Raw genomic sequence first — 20,315 nt, forward strand, 5'->3', positions numbered from 1 at the left:
CTACCAGTTCATTTGCACATTCAGTTTAAGATTTTATGTATTACCCACAAAACTATTCATCTAGGATACACCACTGTACCTTTGTTCTCCGGCCCGCTCTCTTAGATCTGTTGATGCACACAAACTCACTAGCTCAGCTTTTTATTTTAAGGCTCCAAAGCTATAGAACAATCTCCCCCCTCCCCCCCATTAGATCAAAAATTTAGTGTTCAATATTTAAGTTCCATGTAGACTTATGTTTTGAATTGGCTTTTGGACTTAGTGACAGTAGGTTGATCTAGGAAAGTATCCAGCTTATTTTCGAAAGAGAAAAACGCCTATAGTGTGACCTAAATCGGGAGATAGACGTTTATCTCGCAAAGGCGCCCAAATCGGTATAATCGAAAGCCGATTTTGGGCGTTTCCAACTGCACTCTGTCGCGGAAACGAATAAAGTTGACGGGGGCATGTCGGAGGCGTGGTGGAGGCGGAACTGGGGCGTGGTTATCAGCCGAGGAGAGATGGGCATCTTTAGCTGATAATCGAAAAAAAAAAAAAGGCGTTTTGACCGCGATTTTGGGTCACTTTTTTTGGACCCTTTTTTTTCATGAACAAGTCCCAAAAAAGTGCTCCAACTGCCCAGATGACCACAGGAGGGAATTGGGGATGACCTCCCCAGACTCCCCCAGTGGTTACTAACCCCTTCCCTCCAAAAAAACCCCACTTTAAAAACTTTTTTTCCAGCCTGTATGCCAGCCTCAAATGCCGTACCCACCTCCATGACAGCAGAATGTGTTTGATCCTGTCACAGCCTTTCCCTGGGTCAGATGTGGCTCTCAGGTGCAGTACAGGGTCACATCAGCATTGCATTGTGGTGGGTGTAGGGTATTGGGCTCCGTGATTTCATTAGCTTGTGTTACAGTCTCACGATGTTGGTAGTTGGTAGGCTCTTCTCCCATGGTGCTTTTCCCCCTGACTACTGGGTCAGAGTGTGCCCTGTTGTGTTTCCTGTTGTAGTCCATGCAGTAGTGGACATTTTTGTAAGCCAGTTTTAGTTCCCTTTCCTGTGTTAGCCACATTAGACAACTTAGTTCTTCCCTTAAATGTGGCTGAAAGAGGGCATTGTACAGCATTCTGCCAGCTCTGACCTACTGCTAATCTCAGTACCAGGGAGACTCGTTGCCAGTGGGGCACAACCTCTGATCTGCAGTTAACTGTAAGTAAAGGCGGTTATTCCAATAAAGGACGTTTTCAGAGAGATTAGTCTTCAGGTGTCAACTGGTGTGCCAATGTTATATAGCAGCAACCAGCCCTAGAGGCCTGCATGTATGCGGGTCCCTGGAGCACTTTTAGTGGGTACCGCAGTGCACTTCAGCCAGGTGGCCCCAGGCCCACCCACCCCCCCCCCACCACCTGTAACACTTGTGCTGGTAAATGGGTCTCCAAAACCCACTGTACCCACATGTAGGTGCCCCCTTCACCCCTAAGAGCTAGGGTAGTGTTGTACAATTGTGGGTTTTGGGGGAGGGGGGTTGGGTGTTCAGCACCCTTGGTAAGGGAGCTATACAATGTATTGTATTGGTTTGTGTCTCCAGCAGACCGCCAAGACCCGTCGTTTCTTTCTTTACAACATCCGTAAAATCCGCCCCTTTCTTTCCGAGCACTCTACCAAAACCCTCATCCACACCCTTGTCACCTCTCGTTTAGACTACTGCAATCTGCTTCTTGCTGGCCTCCCACTTAGTCACCTCTCCCCTCTCCAGTCGGTTCAAAACTCTGCTGCCCGTCTCATCTTCCGCCAGGGTCGCTTTACTCATACTACCCCTCTCCTCAAGACCCTTCTCTGGCTCCCTATCCGTTTTCGCATCCTGTTCAAACTTCTTCTACTAACCTATAAATGTACTCACTCTGCTGCTCCCCAGTATCTCTCCACACTCGTCCGTCCCTACACCCCTTCCCGTGCACTCCGCTCCATGGATAAATCCTTCTTATCTGTTCCCTTCTCCACTACTGCCAACTCCAGACTTCACGCCTTCTGTCTCGCTGCACCCTACGCCTGGAATAAACTTCCTGAGCCCCTACGTCTTGCCCCATCCTTGGCCACCTTTAAATCTAGACTGAAAGCCCACCTCTTTAACATTGCTTTTGACTCGTAACCACTTGTAACCACTCGCCTCCACCTACCCTCCTCTCTTCCTTCCCGTTCACATTAATTGATTTGATTTCTTTATTTATTTTTTGTCTATTAGATTGTAAGCTCTTTGAGCAGGGACTGTCTTTCTTCTATGTTTGTGCAGCGCCGCGTATGCCTTGTAGCGCTATAGAAATGCTAAATAGTAGTAGTAGTATGCATGTGGGAGCTTTTTCTGAAGTCCACCGCACTGACGTAGGGTGCCCAGTTGGTGTCCTGGCATATCAGGGGGCGAGTGTACTATGAATCGTGGCCCCTCCCATGATCAAATGGCTCGGATTAGGACGTTTTTGAGCTGGGCGTTTTTAGTTTCCATTATCGCTAAAAAAAAACAAACGCCCAGCTCAAAAACGTCCATTTTTTCGAAAATACGGTTCGGCCCACCCCTTCATGGACCCATTCTCGGAGATAAACGCCCATGGAGATAGGCGTTTCCGTTCGATTATGCCCCTCCACGTCTGTCTTCTTTCTTCCTTATCTTAATAAATAATATGAATGGTTTCTTTCCTGTCATTATATGCCATTCTTTTCAACTTTAAATGTATTGTATTGGTTTGTGTAAACCACTGAGATCTATATACCAGTAATAGCAGTATATCAAGTTTTAAATAAACATAGAAGCAACTGCACAATTCAAGCTGTGCAATGACCCAGGCCTGCCTTAGAACTGTGGACATCACCAGTATCGTTTCTCTCAGTCATGTAATGGTTGGAACTGGAGACCTGGATACCTAAAACTAACTCCTTAGTATACAGAGAGTTAAAGCAGTAGGCAAACATGCACGGATGTTCTAACCCATGAATTGTGCTGCCATGGGTATTTAATCTTCCACCTCTAAGGTCCCTTTTATCTGCCCCAGAGATGCTTGAATTTTGACTGCTGTCGCCTCCCCTGCTGTCTTTCACCAGTCCCTCAGTGAAAAATGTTTTCTTACATTCCTTTGTCACTGAACTTTTTATTCTATGAAAAATGTTCTCTTTGGTTGCTTTATTGAAGCCTTCCAAATGTTTGAACATTTAGATCTTCCTCCCTCTGTCTCTGTGTGCTCGTTTTGGTATCTCCTTTGAACGACCCCCATCTTGTTAATGCTCTTTTGGAGATCAGAGCACAGGACTCTCACCAAAGACCTGTAGAAGTCATATCACTTCCTTCTTTCTATTGCTTTGTCAGAATGACTGGTGGCTTTCTGGATATCACAGATGTTATCCCCCAGGTCTCTTTCCTGTTTGGGTACACAAATCCAAGGGAGTTACAAACGCACAGTTTTGCATTTTGGAAGGGTTAAAGGCATCGTTTCAACACCTTTAACCCATTCTTCCCATTTATCAAGCCTCATTGCTTGAGGCATAGAGCTGCTGCTGATCAATTCATGAAGCCTCCAGTCATGTGTATTATTTCTACTCTACCGTTGTCACATGTTTATTATAGGATTGTTCTACTATGCTGTGTAATGTTATTTCTATTTCTAGGATTCACTTTGCCTTCTTCAAGTTTACTTCATTGATTGTATTTATGCTTATATTTCATCAGACATGATATATTCAGCAGCATTATCTAGATAAAGTATCATTGCCTTAGCCTGGAAAGCGTTACTTATCCAGGTAGCAAATGCCACTACCCACATAACTAACTTTAAATACTGATCCTAAAAATACTAGAATATCTATCAATCATGCCTAAAAGTCATTTCATCATGATTAATGAAAGAATAACTCATTTCCAAATCGAAGTGAGATCCTGAAGGTTGCCGGCTTAAGCGGGAAGGGGTTTTACATCGTCTTTAACTTGGAAAAGCATATAATCACTAACAGAGAGCTTGATTTAAACTGTGCACGGTATGCCTACTTAAATCTTTTTTTTTAACTAATTCTCTGTTAAGAGCAGCTCTACATCCTATGGTTCTCTCACACAGATCGTTTCTGCTCTCTTCGTGTGGGACTCTCACAGAACGGTCAACATACTCTCTTCAAATTACTACAAATGTGGCTATGTGATTGCATGGGTTAGCGTTGAGCTCTGCAATTCTGGGAGGCCTGTAAACACACTGAAGCAGCATAAGAAACAAAACTGCCCTTTATGCAGAACTAACTGAAATGAAAGCAGGGAGCCTGGCCTACTTGTTGAGCACACATACTGGCGAAGGCACAGTATGGAGAGCTGCTTCTCCACGTTCTGGGCCTGCCTAACTTTCCCTAACCCTGGGTTTTTAATCCATGCCATGAGTTTTCCAGGCCTAAATCTGTTAAGGTGGAATGGTAGGTCAATGTGTTTAAGGAGGACTGGGATGCTTCCCTTTCAGGCTGCTCAAACAGTGTCAGGACACAGTCTTAGGGCAGCTATTTGGGATCTTCGCTGGTTGCTCAAATTGTGCCCTACTTTCAAGGCCCTATATGAAATGAGGCCTAGTCATCTTGCTGAGAAACTAATCAAATATTTACAAAAAAGAAAGGAGATTCAAGAGAAAGAACCAAAAGAAATCACAGTAGAGTTGAGCAACGGCAAGTTCATATACCAGTGCTTTTAGCTAATACAGCAGTACTAAAGGGACTTATTTATTTAAAGGTTTGTAAACTTGGATTAAGGGCTGCCCTTCCTAGATGCCCCTGTTACAGGAAACCTACAGTCTGATGCCAACCTCAGCTCCTCATCATGTACTGGGAAGAGGGGGTACACAGCAGACCAATGCCTCTCCCTTTCTTTCCATACCATAGCAGACGATTGCAGCTTTTGCTCCTCGATAATAGATACGACTCATGGCCTCATATCGCTCAGAGCCTGCAGTATCCTGTAGAGACAAAGAGCAGGAAATTATTCACTGGCAATTCCAGTCTGTCAGGATCCTGTGCCTACAACAACTCATAAATCAGATTCAACAAGAGCTCTGCTGCTGAGATAGTACGTACACAGAGACCCTATGCAGCAGCAAGCTTTCACAAACCCAAAAAACAAAGCAAAGAAGAGGTGGAAACCAACAGCACTTAGACCTACTTGCCAAATCTCTCTCCAGAATTAGCACTATCAGCAACACTTCAAAATCATATTCATGTAGACTCTTCCAGGTGCATCACAATTCATGGTTTCCTTAGGGTCTCTTTGGTATCGCACCTAAAACTACCCCTAAGGAATCTTAAATAAAGAATAAATACAATTGTTTTGCCTACTTTCTGACTGGCATCTGTGTGGATAAAATTCTACATGCTCTGTGCTTCCATTCCCTGCAAACACTACATGCATTGTCTATCTGCAGTGGAGAACAAGTACCCTGAATGTGCAACAAGTATTCCGATGGGCCCCTTACGCTACTATTAGCAATTCAGACTTGCACACACGAGAAGCCACCAGAAGCATATGATCCAATAAAAAGGTGTCATCTTCATTTTTTCTATTTTAAATTTTATTATTTTTGCTAAGAAAATGCTACATTCACCTACTGTAATGCCCTTTATACCTCGCTCCTTCTCTTGGTGTAAAACTCCATGCAACCAGTCAACCTTCGTTCCTCTCCCCGGTTGCTTGTCCCCTATTGTCCGTCCCGCACACTGCGCTCCCTTCAGCAAAACTTCCTGATCCTTCCTTCTGTGAAATTGTACATGACTCTGTTAGACACTCTGGCCAGGGCCCAGAACTCTGGATGCATTAGTACCTTACCTTAGGCTTCAACCATTCCTTCCACTTTTTAAAGCAGATCTGAAAACTCACCTATTTACCAACGCCTACCCCTAAAAATGGTTACCTCATGTGGGGGGGGGGGGGGGGGGTCATAAACTTCACAGACACCCTTATGGTTTTCCTTATCTCCTCTTTCCTATTTATATTGTAGTCCTTCCCCTGCCCTTCTTTTTCATGTCATTCTGCATTTCTTTTTTCTATTTATTGCTCTATAACTTAGATTGGATGCCACCCAGATATTCGTTTTGATGAGCGAGATAGTAAGTCTTCGAATAAATCCTGAATTGCATCTCAGGTGCCCCCACTACATAAGTGGGGGCCCCCTTATAGGTACTGCAATGCTGTACAGCGACAGCCTCTTCTACAATAATGAGACCTGGGTACCTAGCTGCCGTTATAGAATAGGGAGCATAACCCACAACTGGCACCAGCAATTATGGCAACCACAGTTCTGGCAGCAAGAAGAAAGCAAGTAGTTTACAGTATTCTGTAAGTGGCAGGCACACCCAGGCCCCACCTATGTGAACACCCCCTTTGCATTTAAAACAAACATGGGGAAACCACTGCTTGTCCTGGGATTGGTAGCCTGGAATGGTGCTACTCTTCAGGATTCTGTCAGGTGCTTGTAACCTGGATTAGCCACAGCTGGAAACACGATACTGGGCAAGAGGGACCATTGGTCTGACCCAGTATGGCTATTCTTATGTTTAGTGCTGGTATTCTGTATATTTGTAATGTGCTATCTCCCCAGATCCCATCTGCCGGGGTCCCATCCATCCAGCATAATGTGTTACTTACCCATATCCCCAGAGTCACCACTCTGCCTTCAACGTTTATAGCTTTGGCTACAAATGCTGCACCAATTGTCTGTAACAAAGAAATATTGACAAGCAGAATGAGAAGTTACGTTGTGGAAAATAATATCCCCTAACTCTTCAACAGTTAATGTAGCCTTCTTTTCCTTTACGTAACCTTTCTAACTACATTTCCCAAGATGCCAATTTCCTGCTGAAGGGTATGCTCACTGCATCTGTTCGTGGACACATAGGAATGGAGGAGTGGTAGTCCTTGAACAATTTTCAGAGGACTGTGTTTGTGAGGAGTTGGCTAAACTAAAGGTGGACAAAGCCATGGGGCTGGATGGCATACATCCGAGGGCACTGAAGGAATTTAGGGAAGTTCTAGCGGTTCTGCTGGCTGACCTTTTCAATGCTTCCATAGAGTCTGGAGTGGTCCCGGAGGACTGAAGAACAGATGTGGTCCTTCTCCACAAAAACAGAAGTAAGGAAAAGGTTGGGATCTGCAGGCCAGTAAGTCTGACTTCTGTGGTAAGTAAATTAATGGAAACTTGAAACACTTAAAACAGAGATTAGTACAGTTTTTGGAATCCAATGAATTACAGAACCAGAGGCAATATGGTTTCACTAGAGGTAGGTCTTGTCAGACAAATCTAATTACTTTGGGTGACCAGAGAGTTGGATCGACGGAGAGCACTAGATGTGCTGTATTTAGATTTTAACAAAGCTTTTGATACAGTTCCGAATAGATGACTAATTAACTGAATGTCCTCGGTATGGGCCCTAAAGTGACTGGATTAGGCACTGGTTGAGTAAGAGGTGACAGAGGGTAGCGGTAAATGGAGCTCATTCTAAGGAAAATCTTGTTGGGCAGACTGGATGGACCTTACAGGTCTTTATCTGCCGTCATTTACTATGTTACTATGAAAAGGATGTTACCAGTGGTGAGCCACAAGATCTGGTTCTTGGGCAAGTTCTTTTTAACATTTTTGTAAGCAATATTGCTGAAGGGCTGTCTGGTAAGGTTTGCCATTTTTAGGATGACAGCAAAATCTGCAATAGAGTAGACACCTCTGATGGTGTGGATAATATGAGGAAGGACTTAGGGAAGCTAGAGGAATGGTCTGGAATTTAGCAGCTAAGATTTCATGCTAAAAATGCAAAAACCCAAGGGAATGGTACAGTTTAGGGGGTGAAGCATTTTTGTGCACAAAAGAGGAGCGGAACTTGGGTGTGATTGTATATGATGATTTTAAAGTGGCCAAACAGGCCCTGCCCATGCTGTCTCTGGGTCAAAATGGATTCAACGACTTCTAGTGGCAGTCTTATGTTATGGCTGCCGTGACCTCCAGCAGCAATTTTGGGACTGGAGCCAGCATGAGTAAGAGTGACTGCAGATCACTCCTGCCCATGCTGGCTTCAATCCCAAAATGGCTGCTGCAACCTCCAGCACAGATAAGTTTCTTTTTCTTTTTTAAGCTTTGTTTCAATATGCTAGTAGAAGACTGTTAGCATAACAAGTTTGCCAGCATTAAAAGTGTAAGTGCTGAAAAATTCATGGCCATTTAGGGGTCTTTTTACTAAAGCTTAGTGCAACTTGCTAGTTGGCCCACAGGTATAAAATAGGACACGCTAGCTGCTCATTGGAAGTCTCCTCATGTTTCTTCTTTGATATCATGGTTGAATAAGTTGTGGTATATTTGTGACATGGAAAGATTGTGGGCTATGAGTCATCACACATTGTCTAAGTGGGAGGATATTTGGGTGCCTTTTATAACTTCCTGTTCGTATTGAGTTTAGGGGATTAAATGGGTTGAGGAGTGGATGGGGGGATGGGGGGAATGGGTAAGGGGGTACTTTTAAAAAAATAAAATAAAGAAGTGATTTTTTTCAGTGTACTTGAAAACTTATGAGAGATTTTCGTTTTGTTCACTTACTAACAGATGTTCTGTACCACTGGTTTATGATGTTTACTTTCTTTTTGGGGATGTTCTGTATTATTTGTATATGAAGTTGTATTTCTTTGTATTTCTGTTTTGATGCTCTCTCTTCTCATTTAATAAATACTTCTTTAAAATTAAAAATAAAAAATAGGACGCATTTAGAACATGCTAATTCCATTAGTGTGTGCTAAGCTTTAGTAAAAGAGCCCCTACATCAGTTTTTAGAATTAACTAATTAAAAAGAAAAACAAAGGGATTAAATTAATTGAAAACAAGAAGGTTTTTGACCAATAAAAAAGATTTATAGCCAAAAGGTTGACAGTTTTTAAGGTGTCTAATGGCTTCTGAGGTCTTTTCCTCCTAAAATATTCTTGGCCATTTCTGGTGCTGTATCATGACTAATATCAATTGTAATCACAACTTTGATTTGAGTGCCTTAATTGAGCCTTCTAGCTTCCTAGTGGTCATAAAAATCTATAGAACAAAGATTAAGCCTGGGGTGAGGGAATATAGGAAGCAAACTGTAAACAGGGAGCTTTTTTAAATGTTAAACTGTAAATTGCCCCCAATAAGCTGAATATCAAAAGACACAAATTAATTATCCCAAATTCCATCTTTTCCCAAAATGGAACACAGTTTCCCAGGAGTTAAATACTCACCAGTGCAGTTTTCCTGTCTCACAATTACTTCAGGATCGAGAGTAACCAAGATCTGGTTTACTTACGTATCGGAGCTTCTAAGGTTACTATGAGGCTCATTTTCAAAGAACTTAGACTTACAAAGTTCCATAGGTTACTATGTAATTTGTAAGTCTAAGTGCTTTGAAAATATGTCTACTAACAATTCTTTTGATGATTCATACTGCCAACAGTTTACTAGAAGGACCCTTGCAAATTTGTATCTTTGATCTGTCACTATTAAACAATATCAGGGTTTTTTTTCCCTTTCTTGCTGTGGCAAAATGGTGAATTTTCCAGCATATGAATTACAAGGATATTTCGTGAAGTGTACTTCTCTAGTTTCTCCAGCAGGTAGTGCATGCTTATGTTTAAAGCTGTTACAGAGAAATTACTGTTTTTCTTTAATTTAACACAGAGAGGAAGTAACCTGCAGTGATGTGGCCAGCTACTTAAAAAAAATGGAGAGCGGGTGACTTGCACAGAGGCGGTTGTGATCTAGTCAGTGGGAGGAGGGTGCTAGTGTAGAGCACAAGTGGCAGGAGCAGGCAGACCTGAGCACCCGCTAAGTAGCCATGGGGTAACCCCAGGCGGATGGCCAGGCATTTCAAGCCATATACACAGTAAATTTGACTCTATTTTGTTTTCAATTTGAATTAGTTGACAGATACTTTTTTTTGTAACTAATAAGCTATGCTCTAACTGCTTTTATAATCGCAAAGAAAAGGAAGGGGGGGGGGGGGGGCACTTACAGCTACAGAAAAGAAAAGAAAGAGGGAACTTACATTCTGATAAGGTCCCAGAAGAAAACGGTGATGAACATAGCGTTCCACTAGGCTGGTCTTCCCCACAAATTCCTTCCCCAGCATCACCACCTTCACGTCTACCCGCTGCCCACTCATTGTCCTGCCTGTACGAGGCCTTCTTTCCTCTTCAATCAGATCTCAGCCCTTTTCAAGGCTGTGAATAGGTTTGTTCTGCTCCACTGGCAATGAATGTAAAGAATTAACTCACCTGCAGAAAACATACGGTGAGCAATGTATTCATAGCTATATTATAATGCATTCTTTGCTTTATCAGCTGATCCCTAAACATGCATATTAAAACTAGCAGTAATTTGACGTCCATCACAATTTCTCATACACAGATACCTAACAGTAGTGCAGATGAATGCAGCCTACTCCAGTGGAAACAAGCCAGCAGTTCACAGTACTGAACAAGTATCACAAGGGCTGCAATTTACCACTACTTGAAGATAACGCTCCAGGAACTCATATGGAAAAGCTTTTGCTGGGGTTTCCCTCCCCTTTTAGCACTGGATCCCTTAAATGATTTCATCTCCCACAGGGCCAGTCCTGCCAACAGGTAGACTATGTCTGCCTAGGGTAGCAGCAGTACAACACTGGAATGGCTGGCAAGAGAGCAACAGCTCAGCAGCTAGGTCCTTTGAGAACCCATGTGCACTCAAGACAGCTGTCCCCATCCCTCTGGTCTGAAGTCTGTGCTGGAGAGAGCAAGACGCTACAGGCCTGGAGGGTGTGTGCAGGTACTCAAAGGCCTTGGCCCTGTTTTGGAGGATGGAGATAGGGTGGCAGCAAAGAGAAAGGGGGTGGGGAAGAAGAGATGCTGGACATGGCAGGGGAGAATGGATGAAGAGATGCTGAACACCTGGGAGAAGGGGCAAGGAAAGAGGAGATACTGGACTATAGGGGGAGTATGGCTGACGGTTCGGCTAGAGTATTAGAGTATTTGGTGACTGACCATGTTGAACGCACTTTAAACAATGATAGCCAAAAGCTAATGTAGACCAGGATCTACTTCCCATCTGGAAAGAAGCATCACGATCATGGTTGCTTTCCAAGGGGCTTTGCTCAGACAAATAATGATGGATCCCACCAGAGAAAGGATGATGCTGGATTTGGTACTCATAAATGGAGAAAGTGTCTGGGAAGGTGCCTCCTGGGCGGCAGTGATCATTAACAATGCAGCATGATATTCAAGCTAAGATGAAGTCCAGGATTTCAAGCATACACTGACTTTGGTAAAATGGAAAAGTACCAGGAGGAGGAATTGGCAGGGTGGGAGGAGAGAAGGTTAAGTGAAGAATGTGTGGACTAAACTGAAAAGAGCTATAAAAAGGGCAAAAGATCGTTAAGTAAGGAAAGAAAATAAAATAAAAGCAAGATGAGAATGAAATATTGTTCACCAAAGGTGTGGATGCAAAAGTAAAGGCAAAAAAGGTGGCATTCACAAAACACAGAGGATCACAAAAAAAAAAAAAAAAAAAAAAAAAAAAAGAGAGAGAATACCACATAAAGCTAAAAGGGAAAGGAAAATGGGACTTGATATACCACCTTTCTGAGGTTTTTGCAACTACATTCAAAGCGGTTTACATATATTCAGGTACTTATTTTCTACCAGGGACAATGGAGGGTTAAGTGACTTGCCCAAAGAGACAAGAAAACAATCAGGACGGCAAAAGCATGGACAAAAGAAAACATTTTAACAACAGAAGATAATACTGAACCGATGTGATTGATTCTCTCTGACTGGTGACCAGAGCATGAGATCAAGAACATGGTCCATTTTTTTATTTACTTGTTACATTTGTATGCCACATTTTCTCACCTATTTGTAGACTCAATGTGGCTTAGATTTCAACAAAGCCTTTGATACATAGAATATATCTGGTCTGGGCTTCCAGGAAGGTATTTCTGAATAGCATCCATGCCTGATGTAAAATTTTGACCTTTGCAGCTGCTCCTAAAAGTTTTTTGGGGTTTTTTTTTAACCATTCTCCTCATTATAGTCTCCTTTTAAAAAGTTAAATGTTTGTCAACAGGAAATTTTGTATGTTAGTTCCTGTGTGTACTTACTCCAGAAATTATATCAAATCTGATCTTGTTATGAACACTTATCAAGTGGCCCAAGCACAGTTACCTCCTGTACCAGATCACATGCTCCACTAAGTAGGTCTAGAATTGTTTCCCCTCTTGTTGGTTCCTGAACCAAGGAATTTTACCTCCCTAGCATACCCTGTTACATTTACCTAGTCAATATTGGGGTAACTGAAATCACTAATATAAAGAATCTGTAGAATTCAATCACATACAAAAACCTATATAATTCTACAATAATATTCTGTATCTACAAAAATGTCACCAATCAATTAACATGTAAATAAAGTGGAGAAAAAAGACACACCTACTAGACGGATAAACCTTCATACATATATAGAAGGCTCTTCATTATCATTGATCATAAAAAACTCCACTTTCATACAAATTTCAATAGTTCCTATTTTTTCAAAAATAACAAAATACCAATTGAAGATACAGAATAAACTTGGAAAAGTGTTTGAAACAGAGTTGCCTAACTCAATATACACAGTACTTATCTTAGAAAATACAAATGTTCTTCAATCTTGAGACCATATATTCCAATTCGCTTTTAAATGTTCCAAACTGAAGTCACCCACATCACCATTTTGTTAGCCTTCCTAATTTCTGATAACATTTCTGCATCTGTTCATCCTGGCCAGGTGGACGGTAGTACACTCCTATCACTATCCATTTCCTCTTTACACATGGAATTTCTATCTATAGGGATTCCAAAGTGTGTTTTGTGTCCTGCAGAATTTTTAGTCTATTAAATTCAAGACCCTCCACCAATTCAATCCACCCATCACTGCAATACAATTTGTACCCTGGTATGACAGTGTCCCATTTGTTATCTTCCTTCCACCAGGTCTCAGAAATGCCTATTACATCTATCTTTTCATTTAGTGCAATATATTCTAATTCTCCCAACTTATTACTTAGGCTTCTACATTAGCATTACAGACATTTCAAACAATGTTTGTTGTTCCTATTTACAACCTTCTCAACAGTTGGTAGTGATAATTTGCAATCTTTAAAATCTGTCTGCTCTTTATTTTCAAAGCACTTAGACTTACAAAGTTCCATAGGTTCCCCTGCACTGTTCTCCCCATAGAAAGAGGCAGTAGGGATCTCAATAAAGGGACAAGAGCCCAACTTCTTGGTACGTTTCTTTAATAAATCAGGTGCTTTCTGAGTGAAGTCTAATCTGTGTATGCAGGCTGAGAAACTAAACATCAATTACTATGTTAATAAAAGTCAATTTGGAGCTTTCCTACCATGTGCCTTATTGGTTCAGACCATAGGTCCATTTGAGCCCAGTATCCTGTCTCCAACAGCAGCCAATACAAGTCACCAGGATGTGCCAGAAAGATGTTAATGAAGAAAAAGTTGGAAATCCTCAAGCGTACTTGCTAATAATTGTTACGGGCCATGTTCTCCAGAAACATGGTTTACTAATGGCTTTGACCACATCCTCCACCAACTGATTCCACAAACTCACTGTGTGCTGACTTGAAAACATACTTCCTTAAATCTGTTTGAAATCTGTGACCAGTTGGTTTTGGTGAGTCTGCCCTTGCTGCTTCTGCTTTATGCTTAGGTCTGCAGTAAATGACTGGCGAGTATGCCCAGAGCTCAGCCTGGAGCTTCAGTCTGCCCAATCAGAGAAAGCAATAGAGCAGAAAGAAGAGTCACACAAACAAAAGGGGCTGATAGACAGGGACACCAAAGTTCAGCTCTTCTGCAAGATTTATTTCCCACTACATCATCAGTGGTTTTCAATCTTCCACAACTACTGCCCCAAACAAAGGCCATCTACATAGGGTGGCAGTTACAACCCTAATCACCTTACTGGACAGACTAAACAGGTCATTCAGCCTTTATCTGCCCTGATCTATTATGTTACGGTAGTACTGTGAGCCGGAGGTCACAAAAATTCCAAAATCCACAGCTAATACTATATTTACATCTCAGGGCTGCAGTTTGATTTCCTACTGCAGCTCCTTGTGACTCTGGGCAAGTCACTTAGCTTTCCATTGCCCAGAATCACAAGGAGCTGCAGCGGGGGAAAATAAATAAATAACATACCTTTCATTGTGCGATTAATTACAATTACAAATTTTAATCAAAATGCAGCCCTAAAAAAATTAAAGAATAAAAATTAACAAAAAGATAAGAAATACAAATTGAAAATTTGCAAATTAAAGAATCTAACAGCATGCAGAACAACTATAAACAGCCTTCCAGTTTTCACAGCCTACTTCCGAAATGCAAGCCTAATCTCCATGTGATTTTTGGGTCTGTTTTCCCATTGACATTTAACTGCAATATCAAGCACACACACACCAGAGGCAGACAGAATGGATCTGAACGTACTAAGAAAGCAGTATAAGAAAGCCGAAAGACATTTACTATTACATTTTCTCTTCGTAACAGTTTGAAGTACAGGAACAGAAGGAACTGTGGCAGGAAGAAGGGATACACCATAGCTCAAGTCTACATGGCTCACCTCAGGGAGATAAGTTGGGAAGGGGGGAATATTATTCACCTCACTTCTCCCTGCCATCATACTGAAAGTAGTACATGGTCTCTCTTAAAAAGTAAACCTAGCAATAAACCACTGCTATTTGTTAATATGGTGTGCAATTTTAAAAACACTGATTATTTGCACACAAAATATACAATAATTTGTCACTTCAAGAACTCATAGTCCAGTAACTAAACCAGATATTGAACACACTTTAGCTGTTATGTGAATGGTTCAGAGTATGCCCTTGCTCTCTCCTCTTATTTCTGTATCCTGTTTCACATTTCCATTTTCTCTTTTCTTTTGTGTTCCTCTCTTCCTTGCTTCATTCATCTCTGCAATATTGTTAATCATGTCTCCATCTTTGTACTCTAAGAATCTCCTCCTCTGCCTCTTTTAGTAATGTTTCTATTTTTCATTCAGTGTCTTAGTCTTTTGCATCTTCCCCTCTCACAGATTCTCATACCTTACTTCTCAGTCTTGTATCTCCCTATTTCAGCTCCTAAATCCTCTTGCTACCCCTCCATATATATTAGGTTGGAGTTGACCTTAAGGTTTGTTCCTTTTTTTCCTTTCCTTACCCTGACTTGTATGAGTATGATATGACTGTGTATTCTTTCCTGTCACGATTTTGTAGTTCCTTTCTGATTGTGATATACCAGTTAGGTAGGTATCAAGTGCAAATAAACCTGCACAATATATGATCTCCTCCCCCACATGCCTTGTACTAATATTATGGATTGAATTTTTTTTTTTCAATCAATGCACTGAAAGTTTTAATGGAAACAGAACATAAGTACCTAATTAAATTCCTGCTCTTGTTTTATTTATTTGGATTTACTATCTTTTTGAAGGAATTCACTCAAGGTGGTGTATAGTAAGAATAAATCAAACATGCGCAATAGACAATTACAGCAGTAAAAATATTGAAATAACAATACAAAGTATGCCAGTCACTACTTACAATGTCAACACAATACATAATAGAACATTCTAATTGACTGTGAAGGGTATAAGCAAAGATGGAAAATAAAGATAAGTAGGAGAATAAGAAGAGTTAGAAAGTAAGATAACTGATTTAAAGAAAGTTGCACATGAAGTCAGAGAGATGGTTAACATATAGATAGGTAAGAGAGTAAGAGGAGTTAGAAAATAAGGTGAGTAATTTAAAGAAAAGTGTACATGAGATCAGATGTGATTAAATGTTCTCTCAGCTAGGGTAGGAGTGAATAAACATGTCCTGCTGCAGTATGTGCAGCCCGAGTCAGTCCTTCTGTGTGCGAGTGAGACTAACAAGTACAGTAGTTAGTTACTTCTTCCATTAAAGGCCTGGTTGAAGAGCCAAGCTTTCACCTGCTTCCTGAAGTAGAGATAGTCTTGTCTGCCAGCACCACTCGTTCCCCGGCCCGTCAGATAAAGGAATCAGCTCAGAAGGCTGGTGAGAGGCAACAGACACTGCGCACCAGGGAAGCGCTGTCTGTCCCCTACTACACAGCGCAGTTCAGCGAGCGAGGTAGATACAACCCCCCAACCCATGGGCCTCCGGCTCCAGCCCCGAAGCTGTCAAACAACAACAGAAAACGTGGGAACCCCAGCACCGACCCTCCCCCCCTCACCAAATGGCTGGGTCCGTGTGGAGCGGGAGACGGAAGAGGGACCCGGCCGTGCTCACCTCTGCCCCATCCCGACACTCCGACTGGCGTGACAGAGCAAGTCGACCGCTACTGCGGCCCGGGTGGTACACTACCGGCCTCACTCACACCCCCGGCACGTGACCCGCCCACCGTCCGCCACCAGCCTCATCCCACACCGGCACGTGATCAGCTGATTCCCGCTTCCTCCCTCCTAACCTCTTCTTTGGGCCTGGTCCCACCCCGGCACGTGATCAGCTGATTCCCGCCTTCCCTCCCTCTCTCCTAACCTCCTCCTTGGGCTGCGTCCCAACCTGGCACGTGATCAGCTGATTCCCCCCCCCCCCCCCCCCCCGGTAGTGACCAAACTTCCCTTTTAGCCTCTGACTGTCTCGCTTCTTCTTTCTGTTCTACCTCGCGTGAGTTGCGTTTCTGTTTCCGGAAGTGGCGGAGCTTCTGTCCGTGGCTGAGTGACACCGAAGCACCCCTGAGCCGCCCCCGCCTTTCCGGGGCCCTGGAGACGGGGGCCGTGTCCTCTCGCAGCGCTGCCCGGGCCCCCGCGGCTGCTCTTACGTGGCCTCATGAAGGCCGCGGCCGCGCCTGGCAGTTATGGTGAAATATTTCCTGGGGGTCAGTGTGCTCAAGACTCCGTGGGACCAAGTGTTTGCCGCCTTCTGGCAGCGCTACCCCAACCCGTACAGGTACCGGCTGTAGGAGCGGGCGGGAAACGGGCTGCCAGTTTGCTTCCTAGTACCGCATGTCATTGTATAAGTCAAAATATGTTACTACTGATGTGCACAAGAATACTTTCCCTTTATGTACACATTTAAAAAATTGCTACCAACAAAGAGTTTAGGTAAATGAATAATTCTCCTTTGCTCAGAGAAAAGACTTCATAATGTGCTGCAGGCACTTGTCCCTCGGTCCAGTTCTGATCTGTCTTTTCCATAAGTAATATTTAGTTATCGTCTTTTTCTGAATACCAGTAGTTGTTGCGGAAGACTTGCAAAATATGAAGAGATCTAGTGAAGTTTGAGAGAGAGGATATGATATACAGTATGCATATTCTTTGTGGATGTATTGGAAATCAGACTGGCTGGATGTGTGTGAAGAACTGGGTTGAGAATCCTTGCCCTATGGTTCCTTGTCAAAGGAAAGCCTTCCCTTGTTTTTCCTTGCCAAGGGAGCTTTTTATTTACACATGGATAAAGGTGGAGCAGGTTTCTGTAGTCTAAATGTATAGAAGCTATTTTGCAAAGCTCTGTAAGAAAGACTTCAGGAAATGAAAAAGTTGTGGGATAGGAAGTAAGGCCTTACTGTGGATTGCAGAGTCATCAAAAGACCACTAATTGAGTAAGTCAGTAATGGAATTCCACAAGAGATTCGTTCCGATTGTGCTGCGCTTTCTTTCTATTTGATTTATGAATATATTGAACAAGTGAGGCAATCAGGTGGGCAAATGACATAAAATAGCAATGGGGGGGGGGGGGAGTGCAAAGATCTTGTCAACTGGACATCAAAATGGTAAATACAGATAGGGAACAATAATACCATGTTTATGTACAAAATGCTGAGTCAGGAGTCGCTACACAAGAAAACATCTTGGAGTTATTGTTGATAATATGTGGAAATTTTCAGCCTAGTTGCTAAAGAAGTAAAGGGATTATCCGATGTCTTCCTCTAACAAACAAAGATCACAGTGGCGTTTCAATCCTATTCTCATAAACTAAGATGGTTTCCAAGATTAAATTTAAAGTACAAGACAATACTATTGCTTTCATAATAAAACTGAAGATACTTCCCCCTCTATTTGGTGACTATAATCTCAAACGACTACTTCAAAATTTATTACAAAAATTTTTTTTACAAAATAATCTTCATTTACATAAAACACTCACATTCACACACATTTCTCACATACCACAAAATACAATTAAATATTCAAACTCTGAACAGTCAAGTCCATGAAAAAATCACTTGTCCGTGTTGTAATCAGTCCACCTTTACATTCCTTCAATGAATCTTCAATAAATCTTCTTTATATTAATCCCACGATCAGTACAATCATATGATTAATCGTATCTTTGTAAATCATTCAATATACTCCAGATGAAAAAAGTATTGACCAGTCCAAAAGATGAAAAACTTATCCATTCCAGATAATAAAATTGTTGACCAGTCCAAAAGGTGAAAAGCTTAACCAGCAACACGCATGGAAACTTAACTGCTCCACTCCACTTCTTATATCAATCTCTCTTCAAGAGCGTAACCTCCATCCGGTCTCAACACTGGCCATGTTTCAATATCCTTCTTCAGGAGACCTACTAACAAACATTAACAATTATCCCACACATCATCACATACAATTATTTAACAATATCCTTAAACCAAATATACATTTCAATACCTGTAACAGCTTCACATCATTGTCTAGTACACCAAGACAGTTCTCCGTACTGCCTGCATCGACTCTCACAAACAGAATGATCCTAAACACCTTCACCTCACTGTTTATAGTGTCATCAATAATGGCCAATCCACCTCTTTATTTAAACCAAAAGGTTCCACCGTTTGCCAATTAAAGATCAGCCTCTGTTCTCTCTTAATCAATTCACTTTCACAGTTCCTCCCTTCCCCTCTCCAACAAAACAACACTACAAACTTCAAATCACTAACAGTGTGCCGTAATCGCGACCAATGGGAGACTAATGGGGTGTCCATTTTCTGAAGACGAATATTGCTTAAATGCTGAGCAATACGCATCTTAATCTTCCGCGTGGTCTCCCCAATGTACCACAATTTACATGGACAACATATCCCATACACTACATTCCTAGAATTACAGTCAGATCTACCCTTCAACTGAAAATCTTTACCAATTGCCTGAATCCACACATGATCAGTGCATATAGCATGTTTACAATAAACACACGCTCCACACTGTGCATGACCCCCTTTTTTAGCCTCTCCTGTTCTACCAACCTCTCTTCTTTTCTCAATTTTTTCTTAGATAAAATTTCTCCAATGTTCTTATTCCTAGTACAAGAGAAACGGGGCTTCATACACAGTGCCTCTATTTGGTGAGACGCATTCAAGGCAACAATTTGTGGCTCTATTATCAGCTTCTATATAAGATGGCAAAAAAAACAAATTAACAGACTTAGAAATTAAAGCTCTGGAAGCTCAATATGTTCTTAAAAGTAATTATGCCACCTTTCTCAAATTATGTGAGCTTCAAAAAGAATATAATTCGATTTGTGCAAAACAAGCTGGACAACTTAATGCTTCTATTCGTGCACGTTAGTTATTATGCAGCATAAAATAAAGCAGGTTGTCTCCTGGCCTCTTATTTTAAAGGTAATTGCACCAAAAGTAGAGTAACTTCACTGAATGATGCTTCAAAAGATATAGTCGCTAAAGATGATGATATTGCCAATCTTTTCCAAAACTTCTATCAGTCACTATATTCCTCTGTCTTCTGCCTCTGATAAAGACTTTGATGCCTTTTTCTCACAATTCTCCCATTCAACTTTAACAGAATCTCAAATTAAGTCTCTTAACTCCCCCATTATGCTAGCAGAAACCATTAAAACATGCCCATTAAATAAAGCGCCAGGACCCAATGGTCTCTCGGCTGAATCTTACAAAGTCTTTTCTTTGGACTGTGTCCCCTTTTGCATTCCTTTTATTATAATACTAGTAAGAAATGCCCGTTTCTGGCAAAAATGAAACGGGCGCTAGCAGGGTAATCCCCACCCCCCTGTCCTCCCTCCCGAGTTGCATACACCCCCTCCGTGCCTCCGTTCCGAGTTGCACACCTCTCCTCTTCGTCCCTTCGTCCCTCAGTGACGTGTTGCGAGGGCCACCCCGCCCTCAACGTCATCGCGTTTTGACACGAGGGCCGCCCCGCCCTCAACATCATCGCGTTTTGACGCGAGGGCGGAGCTACAGTGACTGGAGCCTGCAGGCCAAACCGGATATCTCGGGCGCCTCAAGTTTCCGGCTTGAGGCTTCAAAGTTC

At 42.1% G+C, this 20,315-nt stretch overlaps 2 protein-coding genes across 9 annotated transcripts in view; one reads left to right on the forward strand and one right to left on the reverse strand.

The window, feature by feature from the left end:
- The window catches only part of RAB24 (RAB24, member RAS oncogene family), a 68,599-nt gene extending 52,146 nt beyond the window's left edge, over positions 1-16,453 (reverse strand). The window contains exons 1-4 of one of the 8 annotated variants that reach the window (XM_030212282.1): positions 16,280-16,453; positions 6,639-6,707; positions 5,620-5,747; positions 4,878-4,956 (exon numbers count right to left, since the gene is read on the reverse strand). In XM_030212282.1, the coding sequence (XP_030068142.1) occupies positions 4,878-4,956; positions 5,620-5,649 (109 nt within the window). In that variant the 5' untranslated portion in view covers positions 5,650-5,747; positions 6,639-6,707; positions 16,280-16,453. Of the gene's footprint in view, positions 1-4,877; positions 4,957-5,619; positions 5,748-6,638; positions 6,708-10,042; positions 10,272-16,016; positions 16,218-16,279 lie in introns of those variants that run through there. The other 7 variants (XM_030212278.1, XM_030212275.1, XM_030212280.1 and 4 more) reach the window with 7 other exon arrangements.
- Positions 16,454-16,657: 204 nt separating this feature from the next.
- PRELID1 (PRELI domain containing 1) overlaps positions 16,658-20,315 on the forward strand; it is a 41,865-nt gene continuing 38,207 nt past the window's right edge. The window contains exon 1 of the mRNA XM_030211674.1: positions 16,658-16,995. Coding sequence (XP_030067534.1) covers positions 16,904-16,995 — 92 coding nt within the window. The 5' untranslated portion in view covers positions 16,658-16,903. The remainder of the gene's footprint in view (positions 16,996-20,315) is intronic.

The sequence above is a fragment of the Microcaecilia unicolor genome, chromosome 8, assembly GCF_901765095.1.
Source record: "Microcaecilia unicolor chromosome 8, aMicUni1.1, whole genome shotgun sequence".
Classification (NCBI taxonomy): domain Eukaryota; kingdom Metazoa; phylum Chordata; class Amphibia; order Gymnophiona; family Siphonopidae; genus Microcaecilia; species Microcaecilia unicolor.